The sequence below is a fragment of the Peromyscus eremicus genome, chromosome 16_21 (assembly GCF_949786415.1).
Source record: "Peromyscus eremicus chromosome 16_21, PerEre_H2_v1, whole genome shotgun sequence".
Classification (NCBI taxonomy): Eukaryota; Metazoa; Chordata; class Mammalia; order Rodentia; family Cricetidae; genus Peromyscus; species Peromyscus eremicus.
The window spans coordinates 58151496-58166687 of record NC_081432.1 but is presented as its reverse complement, the minus strand read 5'-3'; the positions used below and the strand labels follow the sequence as shown (position 1 = coordinate 58166687).

The window sequence follows — 15192 nt, the reverse complement described above, 5'->3', positions numbered from 1 at the left end:
AACTTATTATCCAAGCAGGTTGTAAAGGTTCAAAATAGAAACAACTTCCAAACCAGTCATGATATGTTCGTGGACATTTTCACTAGCAGGTCCTGTGGAGACACCAAGGTAGAGCAAACCGCAGGCATTCTTGATGTATTAATATTAGCACCAGGGATGCAGTCTTCCAACACAGCCTTTGGAGCCACTGTTAAAAATGTAACCCCACGTCTGTGGACCACTGATCTCACCCAGAATGGTGTTTTAAAACGTCTTAATGCAAATTAACTTTGAATCCAGAGACTCAGCCATTGTTTTAAGTTCTTAATCTGGACCTCCTACTCACCCTTTTGATCTCCATTTCTGTTGACTTTGAGTTTTCTGGGACCAGTTTAGACTCCTGGCTGACTTAGTCTTCTGGCCAATGTTAATGTTTATAATAAATCCTCTGTTCTGTACTGAATTAAATTACTTAATTCCGTGTAATATCTACAATGTAGTAAATACAATGTGATGCATCAGTAATACCTAAAAACAGTTAATTTCATCCATTACATTAATCCATTTATATTTATTATTTCCTGGGCACAGGGAGCTAATTGGGACACACCTAGAAGTAAGTTACTTATTCCTTTTTCATGGTCTATGGTAAAATAGGAGAAACCTCTTTTTATTTCCCCTTCCTTCCTCCCTTTCATCTCTCCCCTCCTTTCCCTCTGTCCTTCCTCCCTGTCCTCCTTCCTTCTTCCCTCCTCCTCCTCCTCTGCCCCCTTCTTTCCTTTCTTCTTTTCTGTGTGGGGGAATTGAACCCAGGGCCTTATACGTGCTACCTATCTCTATCTCCCAGCTACAGCTCTACCCTAGAATATTGATTTTAAGGTCAGAAAGGTTTGAGATTAGTTTCTTTTTTTCCCCACTTGATAGTTGCAGGATCTCGGGTAAGTGACTGGGCTTCTCTGGGCCAAGCCTTCCTCATTTGTGAATTGGGGTGATGACTCGAATCGGGGAAGGTTAAGTGAGATGATGTGGTTGATGTGGCTGCAGCTTAATGAGTTTCTAATCAATATTCATCTGTCTTAATTCTACCCCTTCCCACATTCCTGCTCTGTCCTTCCCTCTTAACCCCCTTAGCTATGGAAAAGCAGTCAAGAGTCTTAAGACTATCCACACACAGTAACAAATGATGTGTTTCTTAACCAGATTTTAGGAACTTACATGGTCTGGTTTGAAAAGAAAAGCCATTCAGTAGACTTGACAGCCAAAGACCTGTTCTCCATTAAGCCTGCCGCATAACCTGTTCCATATTAAGCTATGAAAAGATTGCATTAAACTTCACGTTGCTACATATTGTCTAAGATTTGTGTTTTGATTTAGTACTCCCAGCTTTCAGTAGAAGGGGGAAAAATCTGACCAAAAAAACAAAGCAAAACAAAAGGAGCTTTTTATCTGCTCCAGGGGCAGACGCCCGCCCGCCCGGGTCCTCTGGCGCGGCCTGCTGATGCCTTATTGAGTCACTGTTCCCCGCCCACCTTTTCCTGTCTTGTAACAGTTTGCAGTTTTGACTATCTGACATGACTAACCATTGCAAATCTAACTGATTGCAACTGTCAGTGAGTCTGTAGAACAGAGGCCAGTATCTTCTGGAGAAAGCAGACATTCAGATCTGTTACCACACTCTTCCCTGCCCCCCATGCCGTTATTCATCACTTTTAGTTCATTAATGTGACGCAGCAGAGGGAATCTATCACTGCAGAAAATCTCCTCAAAAAGCAAACTTCGTGTGTGCCTGGAGAGGGGTCTTGCATGTTTAGCAACAAATAAATTTCTATAGGGAGTTCCTTCAAGATTTCCCTGTGAGATGTGTGTCAGGGGAGGAGAGAGCTGGGAGGAGCAAACTGTTCCATGATGAAATCATATACCACAGGCGCATTAAGGCTGGGACAGGAGACATGGGCTCCCGTTGAAATGATTCCCATGATAGCTTCCCTCTTTCATCTTATTATGGTTCACTTAAGCAGAAGCAACGCTAAGGCCATGTGAAGTAAATAACATCACCAATAATAATTTACTGGTGTTCTCTCAAGGGGTCATGACCTGATCCTAAATAAAGACTTTTAAAATTCTCAGCCCTCACACAGGGTTGTGTTCCTAATGTTGGATAAAGTAGGAAGGCAGAGACCCCTTTTCAAGGGGTTCCAGGGTTTTCTTCTCATTGTTGAGAAGATTATTGGGGGGAGGGGAGCTAGAGGATTCTTGCATAGAACCTCAGGGAAGATTCGCATCTTAATGAGTTTAGAAGAGAGTTCCTAAGTGGGTTACAGGTTCAGAGGAAGGATTCCTGATTGGTCGCTCCCTCAGAGAGGCTTTGGTGAAATTTGGGTGTCTATATACATTATTGTGGGGTCGTCATTGGCACCCGTTTATAGTCACTGTGTTTTTCTCCCTTCTTCCGTCTGCAGGCAAGAGTTTCACCTTGACCATAACGGTCTTCACAAACCCTCCCCAAGTGGCCACCTACCACAGAGCTATTAAAGTGACCGTGGACGGTCCCCGGGAGCCAAGAAGTAAGTACTTACCTTTCCGTGGAAAATGCTAAGAGTTTATGGAGACCCTGTGAGGAATTTATTCTGAAGGAGTCAGTACCACTGTGACTATAAATTTTTAGGGAAGGACTGTTAATAGAACTTTACAGTTAGTAGAAAATAAAATCATAGCTTGACCTTTCTCCCGGAGTTGCTTAAGGCTTTATAACTTTGGGGAACAAGCAAATAGCTACTCATCGTGGTAACTTTCAGCTAAGAAACTCTGCTCATCCATTCTGTGCAATGGGCAGGGCCAAAGGGACCCACGAGGCTGAGGAAGCAAATTATAAACTTAAAAATCTTAAACTTAGTCAAAAAGTATTTGTGTGTGTTTCCCATGGCCCAAGAATGCGTTTTAGCTCGCCCACTCAGTTCCCTTTATAAAGAGCACAGGGCTTAATTACAAAGAATTTATTTGCAAATGATAACTTGCTTCATTGTTACAACACTGTTGTAGGACCATTTTCTAGTAAGTGTTCTAGATAGTTCCTTTTAACAGAAAGGCACAAACTAGGCTTAAGTTCACGTTGGTTTCTTTGTCTGTCTATTGGGAAGGTTTGTCCAGTAGTCAGTTGAAGGTAGTGTACTTATACTGTCTAGGCCAATATTTATTTTCCTCCTGAATCTGAAGCAGATCTGACTGGCTTCCAGCCCCTGCTCCTGCCACCCACTGTGGTTTGAGCAAGCTTGGCATGGCAGCATTAAAATACATTTACAGAGTAAAGGTTATTTGAAGTTGAAGTGTGAAGAGTTCTGCGCTATATAATAGGATATAAATATCATAGAAAGCTCTGTCTTTGCTGGTTGAATATTTCGGAGTTCGGAGCATTGCTTTTAGGAAGTTAGATCTGGCTTATGATGGGGTGGGCAGCTGATAGAAGTTCTAATATGACACCCCCACCCAGACAGTGAGGCTGGGCTCTTTCTTTCCCCTGGAGTAAGAGAGAAGGTCTGGAGAGGCAAAGCGTCTCTCTCTGCTTCGCATCTTTCAGCAATGGGCTCACACAGTAACCCCCATCCCTTATACGGCTGTCTTCTCCACAAAGGCTGACTGCTTGCCTGAGCGAGAAAGGTTTCCTGCCCCCCAAAGAAGTCTTTGCGGCTAGTTTTCCCCTCCTGTCATGTGTATGGTCTTCTTTCAAATTCCTAAGGTCGGGTCAGTGCTGGCCCTGTCCAGTTTGGGAATATCTTATTAAGTGGTTTGGTTTACATGTGGTGTGAGTGAGAGCCCCCAAAGCTTAGGTCTCAAGGGTCAGAGGTCGTGCAGCACAGGTGAAGAGAGCAGAGTAAGGATGTCTTGGCTGGTTAGGGCTTTGCTAGTCTTTTCTGGATTGCCATACATCAGGGTTGATTTCCCTCTGAGGCGGACATCTTCCAAGCATTTACCAGACACGCCCTTGAGCTGCTGAAGAGGCAGTCCCATTTCCCGGGCGCATAAGGTGGCACAGTAGCCTTTTAATATTTATTCAACACCACTAATATTTGCCTTCGAAACATGGCTCCTGCTCATCCCAGCTGCTTTCTTCAGTACATAGACAAGCGATTACTGTGCATGTGTGTGTGTGTGTGTGTGTGTGTGTGTGTGTGTGTGTGTGTATTTATAGTGGAGATGGGTGCTTCTGAGTTGATGGTTAGAGAAGCAGGGAAGGGTTGAATCTGCTCCGTTCTAAAAGAGATGGTAAAAGCTGAGCAGGCTAGTGGCTTTGGGAAAGCTACTTCTGATTCTAGTGTGGATGGTAGTATCTCATTTCAAAGAGATTGCTTTTGGGGGGGTTGGAGGGAGCAACATGAGTTAGCTGATAGATCTACTGGCCTGTGAAGACAGAGACGTGCCCTGAAGGCTGTGGAGTTTGGAATAGAGGATGCACACTGTATGTGCGATCTGAGTGTGTGCTTCGGGTAGTCCTGAGCGAAGCAGGAAGCAGACACAGACCGAGGAGTGCAAGGCTTTGTGGCATTTCTTTTTCTTTTTCTTTCTTTTCTTTCTCCTCTTCCCCCTCATTTTTTCTGAGTAGCTGAGTAGTAGTAAGTCCTGGCTGTCCTGGAATTCACTTTGTAGACCAGGCTGTCCTTGAACTCACAGACATCGGCCTGCCTCTGTCTCCCAAGTGTTGGGATTAAAGGCGTGTGCCACCACGGCCAGCTAGCATTTCTTCTAAAATAACTACTGTCTGAAAGTGTGACAGCATTTCCCACCACTGTACGGTTACTTGCCTGAATGTAGGAATGTATCTGGTATCAGTAACTAGTCAAACAAACGTACCACTTGGACACTACTGGCTTCGATCCTTCTACGTTGGCCTTGGTCTTCTGTCATAAGGACTCAACTATGTCACAAGGATTCAACTTTGCCATTTTACTGCAGAAGCAGTCTAAGCCAATACACAAACAAGCAGTCACAGCTGTATTTAAATAAAACTTTATTTACAGGGTCAGAGAGATGGCGAATCAATTAAGAGAGCTAACTGCTCTTGTAAAGATTTGGTTTGATTCTCAACACTCACATTGGGTGACTCACAACTTCCTGTAACTCCAGTTTCAGGGGACCTGAACCCTTCTGGTTTCTGTAACCCCTTGCATGCACATGGTGCACATAAAATCATGTAGGCACACACATACACATAAATAATAATAAAGGTATCTTTTTTTTAAAAACCCCAGTTTTATAAAAACAAGTGGTGGGCCACATGTGGCCCACAAACTATAGTTTTCCATCCTTGCTCTAGACTTCAAAGTAGCTTATTTGATCAACCTTCAACAGAGAAAGGTTTCAGTAAAAGGCTTTCCTACACACAGAGAAAAAGATAATCAATACGATTGATTTAGTCAGTCTTCCCTCCAATTATAATTCCTGAAGGAGCTGCCGCCATTTGCCATCAAAGTTGCGTATTTCTGTGTGTTACTTGAGTGGCTTGAAAGAGTTGAGGACTTACTGTTCCTGTTTTTTTAGTGGAAAGTCTTTCCCCTAAGGTCCTGTGTGTATACTGAAGTTATCGTTTCCAGTGGCCCAGATGACTGGATTAGTACTCATTCCGAGTTCACTGGTTGGGTCTGTCACACTGCTTGGACTGAAATCCCAAAGCCAGCATTTCTTAGGTGTCCACAGACAACAGACATGTTCCCCAGCTAGTCTTTGCCTTGTTCTTCTCATCTTCTAAAGACTAATGAAAATACTGTCACGTCAGGTACTGTAAGAACGTTAAGTGGTACGTGGTATGTAAACTAGGTAGTGTGGTAGCCGTAGTGTATGTAGTAAGTGCTCATTAAATGTTAGCTATTCCTGCACCATCAGAGGCTTGTGTGCAGACTTCTATGTCTGTGTCCCAGAAACAGGTGCCATGTAATCTGCTCTCTACTGTGCTGTTCTTTTTTTCCTTGAATAAAGCTTTACTAATTTTTGCACAGTAATAAATGACACTGATCTGTGTTAATAAATGGTGCTCTGAGCAGATATTTATATCACACTGCCTGGGGAGAACTGTGCAGAACTGATGAGTAACAGTTCTGTGTGCTACAAACTCCCAGGCAGGGTGCTGTGTGACTCCTCAATCCCACTCCGAGGCCCTACCTATCAACGCATCTGCCAAGACTTGACTTGCTTTTCAGTCCAAATGGAAAGGGCTCATCCTTCTGTGTGTGTGTGTGGGGTTTTTTTTTTTTTTGTTTTTTTTTTTGTCTCTGGCAGCCAAGCCAGGGCTGTCGCATCACAAACAACTCCCTTTCTTAATATACACATCTGGCGTTGGCAGTTTGGACTTGCTTCATAAGAGCACATGATCATCACTCATTACAAGATTAAAAAGGACCCCATGGCATCATTGATGTTTTCCAACTTTGATCTTCTGCAGTTGTGATTCATCTCAGTTATAAAACTTCCCTTTAAAGCAACATAGGCCATGCCTTACTCCAACCTTCATCTTAAGCAGCGTAAACACGAGAACGGTGCACGTGCTTTGCAAAGTGACATTTCTGTCCTTGGCCCAGCTTATCATTTCAAGACATGGCATCACACCTAAGACCCCAAATTTGTAAGTCTTGCGCGGAGGCATGGCATTTTGACCTTCCGTTGGCAAGTTAGCTTTGAAGGAGCAAGTGCCGTATGTTCGCCAGCAGGAGAAGCCAGTACATCGTCGGCAGCCACAGTAATGAGTTTGGATTTCTAACTCTTTTACACATCATTTCCTATTAGGGTCCTCTGGTTCACTTATGCGCTTGGCTCCAACTCCAGTCTGATTTAAAGGATTTTTGCAGGGAGGTGGAAATTCAGTTAGCAGTGCCATGGTCTCTAGGAGTGATTCTGAGTTAGGGAAGAAGACTGATGGAAATAGATATTGTTGACTGAAGAGCATGGAAAGGTAAGTCATTACCATTAGAATTGTGTGAACCATTGTGCTGTATCTCCAGAAATGATCCCCAGGCAAGGATAATAGCCATTTTTTTTTTTTTTAAAAATAGGCATATTTCATTATTCCATGGACTGGCCAGAATTTACCTGGGAAATTTTTCTTATGGTCTTGTTTGTGGTCTGACATGCGACCGTAGTCAGATGGTGACCAATACTGGATAGTCCACAATGGTTTCATTCATGTGTCTAGTGCTTTGGCAGGGTCCCTGAAAAAAGGGGTCTCCCCTCTCCTTTGGGGCTCTAGGGCCTCTCCAGTTCTCACTAGCTATGACTGACTCTCTGCATGACATTTTAGGGTCCCCTAAGGTGCAGAATAGGGGCTGCCAGGCCTTAAAGCTTAGGCTCAAAGCTTGCATGGTGTTACTTTGTCCACACTCACTTGGTTAAATCAAGACACAGGCAAAGCTCAGCTTGAAGAGGAAGTGATCACACTAAGGCAAAGGCATGAGTGGCAGGTGAGTGGGTCACTGACCACCAATGTGACAGGCTTGCACATGTGGTTAGCTGTGGATCATCCTGCTGCAAGGTGCGGGGGCAGGGGTAGAATTGTTTTCAAGGTGTCATAGTCTGAAAGACCCCTTGACTTTTAAAATTGGGGTTATTTAAAATTCTATGGAGAGACTCCACATTACAATCATAGCTCATGGTGCTGATGTTAGTCAGCAGATTACTATCAAAGTGAGTCACATCAGTATCCATAGGAGAGAAGAATAAAAAGATGTTACAAGCCTTGCTTAGTAACAGTACTCTGCGGCAGAAATATCTTATGAATCCACAGATAGCCATTCCTGAAGATCTCATAGCTTATGTCATCCAGTCTGGAACATTCTGACATATAACATGTGATATGTGTGAGCGAACTTTTAAGCACTTCTGTGTGTTGAACTTGCAGGAAGTAAACTATTTGCTCTCAAAGAGAGATTAAAAATGGCCATGTCTATGCAGGACTTCACTGTGGCTAGCCATCTGCTCCAGATCTGTTGAGAAAATGGAGAAGTCCTGCCTTCTCCACAGTGTTCCAACCCCTCTCCCACAGGTGCAGGGCACATGGAGGCAGCCTCTCTGCTTGGCTCTTCAGTGTCTGGGAGGCTATAAGGAAGCACGGGGTACTTAGTACCCTGGTTGGCGTTGCTTGTGACCTGAGTCCCACATACTAAATGTTTCCTTCTCCTGTTTAGAAATTTTCACTGGTCTTCAGTTCATAAACAAATTCAAAATTCTCCAAAGAGGCGTTATTCTTCTGCATTCTTTTTTTAAGATTTATTTTTATTTATATGTATGTGTATGCCTGTGAATGGGCATGAGCACATGGATGTGGGCGTTTGAAGAGACCGGAAAAGGATGTTGGATCTTCTGGAGCTGGAGTCACAGGGGTCTGTGAGCCTGCCAATGTGGGTGCTTGAAAACCCAAAATGGTCCTCTGCAAGAGCAATAGGTGTTCTTAACTGGTGAGCCATCTCTCTAGCCCTTCCTCCGTATTCTTGAGACATGTCTGGTGGCAGAGCTTGACCTTACTACACTGAAGTAACATCTCAGTGTTCTGTTACACTCTTCCAGTGAATTCTGGGGCTGTTTCCCAGCCCTGTGAAGGGTGAGAAGAATGGAGAGCTCAGCCTTTTCTCTTCCTTGTTCCAGATAATGTCTGAGGTGGTTCACTTTTTCCCTGCTATCACTTTGTATACTTGAGCTTTTTAGGATGGCTGCCCATGACTTTGGCTTGTTTAGTAATGGTAGATGGATGTTTAGATCCTGGTCACATGTGAACAAAGGTGGAGGGTAAGCTGTGTTGCATGGATGGAGAGTAGAAAAACTTCAAGGTTATTTGTTATTTCTGGATCCTCTTCCTATATCCACATTCCTGCTGTCTATGAAGACACTTAGAGAAAAGTTTCATAGGCCTAGGTCCACTCATGATGGCAGGGCCCTGAAGTTCAGTTCTTCCTGAGAAACATCAGGAAAAAAAGTCGTTAGCTTCTGTGAGGTGCACTTGTGTGTGCGCATGCACATGTGTGTGTGTGTGTGTGTGTGTGTGTGCACATGAACACATGTGAATGTGTGTATGAAGATGAGGTTGACATCAGGTGACTTTTTGAATGGCTCTCTCTCTCATTTTTTTTTGAGGCAAGGTCTCTCACTGACTCACCTAGAATGACTAGCTGACCAACCTCCAGAATCTTCCTGTCGCTTCCTGCTCAGCCGTGGGGTCATAGGCATGCGCGGCTGTGCTCAGCCTTTAAGGTGGGTGCTGGGGATCTGAACTCAGGTCCTTCCTCATGTCTGTGCAGCGAGCATTTTACTCACCAAACCCTCTCCTCAGCCCTAAACTTTGAGACAGGTTGGTCACTGTTTTCCGAAGTGCCCAAGGGACAGAGATTACAGGTAAATGCCCTATTTTGATATTTACTAACTTGCACGTATAAGCAGCAGCCTCATTGTCATAGATGCCAATCTTTCAGTCCCTAGTATATAAACGTTACTTAAAGATGTTAGTAACAGCAGGAAGAACCCTCCCCCGGCCTCCCCGCCCCTGCTTCTTTAAGGAGAGAGGTGCTGGTGGAGGTTGGCTCTGGTATTTGGTAGAATTTGGAGGAATGTGCTCTCTCTAGAAGAACAGTTTTAAATCTCTTTCAGTACTTTTTTCTGTTGTTGACTGACTGTCAGGAGCTGGGAAGGTAGCCAAGAAGGAAATGACACATCGAGAGGCATTTTGCGTTGTGCAACAGCTTGTGGAACTGATGCAAGGCTATATGGCCTGTTTACACATTCCTCTGCTAGCAGACTGCATGGCAGTAATTTAATTCAGGAGCGCATGGCATGCTGCAGCAAGGAGCCGCGGCCTTAACATCCTTTCACGGCAAATTATCGCAGCCGTTAAAACATGCTCATGTCCCTCCTGCGCACCCCCTGGCTTTCCCTGTTCTCAGGGTGCTTCCTCACTTCCTGGGGCTCCTGTTAACAGGAGCGGCAGCCTTTGCCATCGTGGCCCCATGTCCCACATGTGTACATCCCAGTTGATGTATTTATTTCTAACTAAATATAGCATGGCAGGCTTTCAAATGATACGTGTGTTTTAAATCCACACACAGGCCCTATCCAAATGTACTTTGTGTCTCAATGCAGGTCAGAAATGATTCATTTTAATAGTGCTAGGGACTGAAAAAAAAAGATTGATTTCTTTTTATGGGGAGAGGGTTCTTATTTGTTTGAGAAAATGGCTTTTTTTTTTTTTTCTGCTGAGAGACAATTTGGGATAGATCACAGAAAGATTCCTTGCCTCTGTTTTGTGTCCTGCAGTACTTCATCCAAGAACAACTGGATTTGGGTAGAATAATTTATACTTACAAATAAAAAAGGGAGGAAGAATCATTATTTTACCTTTTGTGGTCAGAATTGTCCCTAACTAGGATTTTTATAGGATGACATTTATGATGTCAACTGCATCACGGTTTCTCTTCTATATAAAATTCAAGTTTAACTTTCAATTTGGGCGACTTATGGAACAAAAATTGTTCTTGACTTTCAAGTGATTTGGGGAAATGAAGAGAACATGAAACCATTTAGTTCTTAAATATTAATACAATCTTATAAACCATGGTTAGAATAAGAGGCTATTTGGAGTGTGGTGCCCATGTAGCAGATGGAAGGACATTCTGTGCTTTTGGAAAATTCTCTACTATTCTGCTGTTCGCTGGCACTTAAAATCTATTTGCTAGTAGACCAAAGCCTTTCCATTAAAATCGAAGATGGAAGCTTTAACTTATAATGTCTCCAGAAGAGGTAACTTGGACTCACATTCATAGGCAAAAATAAGTGTAATAGGATCCTTCTGTGGGAGCAGCTTTTAGGTGAGAAAGGGAGAATCATTGATTCCTTCCAGCAAAGGTCTTGGAAAGCAAGAAGTAGAAAGTAAGCAGTGAGCCACAGCGTAGGGGAACGTGAGCCTTTGCCCACCTTGGAGACTGTGGACACCCACATTGAGATTGCAGTTGGCTGTTGGTCAGCTCTCACAGTGGGCTGCATGTCCTGGTCATGGTTGGTGCACCAAACGTGAGTACGTTTTTGTTGTTGCAGTTTTAAGGTAAGAGTCTTTTCCGGGCCTTCTATGTTTCGAAATTACCCATTTTTGCCAAGGTTTCCTGTCGTAGAATTTTCCTTGTCTAGTTTTATTCTAGATACACATAGCTTTCCTTCCCCTCCATGGAGGAGAAACATCCTATAATTTCCTTTTTTTTTATTGGTTATATTTACCTGCTTAATGCTCATATTCATCTTAATGAAATTGATTGCCTGTCTATATTTGTGAAAAAGCCTGCATACTCTAAACTGCAGTTACCTTCTCTCTCTGAATGTGTGATAGTTAAGTTTACCCTTATTTCAGACTTTCAGGATTAGTCACCAGCCTTTTTAGCCCGTTTCTGCCTATCTTACATTACCCATGACGTTTATTGATGTAGTTACCCACCATTCTGGTGTTGGTTTCCTTTCTCTTGACCTAGGTCTTTCAGTTTTTCCTTCGGTGACAACTATTGGTAGAGAGTGCTCAGTTTTCGTTCCTGAAATGTCAGCCATTGGGTGCACAGGCTTCTTCACTGGCTGTGAAGGCACCAGGGGGAGTCTGCTGTGAGTGCCTGAGATCAGTACTCCTGGGTAGTCCTTGGAGTTCAGACCCTCAGGTCCTTCCTAGCTGGAGGAGAGTTTAAGAGAGTGGACTGTGAGGAAGATAAACACTCATGGAAAAGACAAAGGGAAGTGGCTTTAAGAGCCTACAACCATGAGCTGTGTGGAGCTCACCAGTGTGTGAGGAGGATGCAGGAAAGAGTATTCCCTGAGAGGAGACAAAGAAAGGGAGAGAAAAATAAATCCTCTACTCCTTTAATTTGGCCTGGTTAGACCATCAGTTGCTATGGAAGTTTCTATTCAAATTTCTGTTCAAGAGCCTCATCATCATACCTGAGCCTCAGATGTTATTTACTCACCGACACACCAGAGTGATGACCATCACAAGCTTATGCCATATGCTTTTGGTCATTTTAATGACAGTATAGCCTCAGAACCAAAAGATTCTTTTTTTTTTTTTAAATGTGAAAGTGGATCAGATGAAAGGGAGACAGGCAGAAAGCAAATGTGTGGACCAGAGGGACATGGTTTATGAGAGACAAGAGACCATGGTCTAAGGTGAGCTGTCTTTGGGCCAGGTGGATGGAGTAATTGCACCGTAGATTGGTGTATTTCTCACTGGAAGCAGGAAGTGGCTGGTGGGGAAGAGGTCAGCTGACTTGATGGCATTCTGGTATTTTCTACCTTCCTGTTAACCCTAGAACTGCATACGCTTCCTCTGCTATGTGTATGTCCATCTTTTCCACTCTTGCTTTCTTGAGGTTAATATTCATGAACTACACTTTGGATATGAATATGCTAGCATATATTTTGATCAGGTGGATTGAAGCTCAAGATTGTACACACTGTTCTCTATGCTTCCTTAGGCCTTGGAAATGAATAGTAGTAAAACATGGCTCCTGCAAGGCAATGATCAAGGTACCCAATGTAGACAGTTGAGCAGAAAGTGAGGAGAAAGACAGATGTAGAGGCCAAGAAGAGTGAGCCCGGGCTTCTAATTCTAGAAGGTCAGTTTCGGTTTCACCTTCTTACAGTTTGGTCCAACCTGAAAAGGCAAGTGGCTATGTATTGTACCCCAAAGACAGCTTCTGAGTCACTCAACAGGGAAGTGTCCTGTTGGGCTGGTTCAGATGCAAGGAATAGCTTTGCCTGTAGTGAAGGGACATGGGAGATGTGGAAGACCCTTCTTTTAAAACTTTGAAGCCATCTTTGTGACCCTAAGTACATCTCTAAATGTTTCTCTGGTTCTACTTCTTCATTCTTTAAATGGAAATAGACATGAAGGCAACTTCACAGTAGCTGGGAGTAACTCCCGAGGAATGATCATAAAGTACTTGGCACACATAAAGAGCAGCGTGAATACCAAATAGTAATTATGTAGCGCCTTTCTGCCAAGGACTTCCAAACGCTGAGACATTACCTCATCGATTGTCTTCACAGCCCTGGCAATGGAAGCATCGGGCATTTTACAGGAAGGGAAACTGAGGCACGGGCACCTGGAAGCTAATTTTCCCTGTGTCACTCTTCACATCAGCAGATGATTTATAGGGCTGGGCGAGGATCCCAGGTCTCTTCCTGTTCAGTTATTTACCACGAGAACACTCTGATGCCTTTGTCATTGAAAATGTGGAAGTTTCTGGTGCTGAGCCCAGTGCATTCTTGGTTACTGTCAAGAAGTAGGTGCTATGAGAAGCAAGCTTGATTAAGCTGTAGCCTTGCCAGATAGAGTAGAAGTCTAAAGGATAAGGGAGCACAGAGAAGCATGAGATTATATGTGTAAGCTTCCCCGTGTATTTAGCATGCCCTGTATTCACTCTGAGGAGCGTTTATGTAGTATCTAAAAGCCTTGCATTTCGTGAGATGAAGCTAATGAGTTGTAGAAGTTAACCAACAATAATTGAAAGAAAGCTAGAACTTGGAAACATCTAACCTTTAAATAATTACACAAATAGAAAAATGTAGACAAGCACATGTGTGGCAAAAATCATTAGAGAATAAACATCAGGAGAAGAGGCCAGAGAGATGGCTCAGTGGTTAAGAGCACTGACTGCTCTTCCAGAAGACCTGGGTTCAATTCCCAGCACCCACATGGCAGCTTATTACCGTCTGTAAGTTCAATTCCAGGGGAGCCAACACCCTCTTCTGACTTCCACAGGCACTAGGCACAAAAGTGGTATGCAGTCACCCATGGAATAAAGTAATAAAATAATTTTTTGAACAGTCAAAAAGAAGAAGTTAATGATTATTGGGGCTGCAGATGTATGTCGGTTGGCATAGGGCTCAGTTGCCCAGTATGCACAAAGCCCTGGGCTCAACCCCTAGCACCATGGAAACCAGGTGTGGTGGTGCATTAGTGTAATCCCAAGACTCAGGCAGAGGCGTGAGCATGATTGGAATTCAACGTTAGTCTCAGTCACACAGTGAGTTTGAGGCCAGCCTGGGCTACCTGAGGACTGGCCGCTCCTAAAGGAAAACAGTGGTTATCTCCAGCAGCGTCTGTTCTGAGTGGTACTTCTAATGCTGTGGTATGCATCGCCCCAGGTATCTTCCTGAGCTAGTGTGAGAACTTCAGGGACACGGTGACACCAGGAGACATGGGACTCTGCAGAGCAGAACAGTCGCTTTGAAGCTGAGAGAAGATGAACACTGGAAGTGAATGTCCTTTGCTCTAAGCTGATAGGCCCGATGTGGTTTCCAGATCACAGGTACCTCTGTGATGGCAAAGGCTGCCCTTCCCTGAGTGGTGTGAGACTAGATGGTCTGAGGAGGCTCCTTTTTTCCCATAATTTGTCCACCACCACCAACATGCTCTTACTATATGATAGCCCACAGCCTTTGTGTGTGTGTGTGTGTGTGTGTGTGTGTGTGTGTGTGTGTGTGTGTGTAATTGCTAGAGGTCCATTTTTAAAATCTAAATATTAATTGAAATGGGAAGATTTCTTCACTGACACGTTATTTTTGAGCTATCACTAACATGCTAGCCAGCTACCAGGAATACAGTCAAAAGAAGGAAAGAATGACTATGGGGTCTGGGGATGTAGCTCAGTTGGTAAAGGCCTTGCCTGGCATGCACAAAGCCCTGGGTTCAATTCCCCGGCACTCATGAACTCAGGAACTCATGGTTGTGGTACAGCATGCCTAGGACCCCAGCACTCAGAGGTAGTAGCAGCAGACCTTATCTCTGAAGAGCCTAATTTTTGTAGCAAAGACAGGCAAGAAGTAAGAAAAAAAGCTGATTTCCCAGTCACCACATTTGTTTGTAAACTGTGATAAGGGAGGCAAAGAGAACTTCCATAAGTAATCGGGGGAAAAAACAGTGAGCAGTGGGGACAGGGAAGGACTCATTTTGGAATGGCCCAAGGAGGGGCTCTTTGAGGAGGGGACATTGGGGACAGAACCTGGAGGATGAGGAGAGCCCAGCTTGACAAGCTAGGGAAGAGACTTCAGGGCAAAGTGTATGTGTGTGCGGCGGCTTCCCATGATCAATATCAGAATCGAACATCCGATTTTGATAGGAGAGAGAGCCTAACGGTTGAGAAGGAGGAAATTTGATGAGAAGAGTAGGTAGGAATTGTGCGAACCAAAGCTGTGTGTTCAGTGATCTCCCCG

At 43.9% G+C, this 15192-nt stretch overlaps 1 protein-coding gene across 3 annotated transcripts in view; it reads left to right on the top strand.

The window, feature by feature from the left end:
* Positions 1-15192, top strand: part of Runx2 (RUNX family transcription factor 2) — a 212207-nt gene that overhangs the window by 98212 nt on the left and 98803 nt on the right. For all 3 annotated transcript variants that reach the window (XM_059243987.1, XM_059243986.1, XM_059243988.1), the window contains one exon: positions 2439-2543. In XM_059243987.1, the coding sequence (XP_059099970.1) occupies positions 2439-2543 (105 nt within the window). The remainder of the gene's footprint in view (positions 1-2438; positions 2544-15192) is intronic.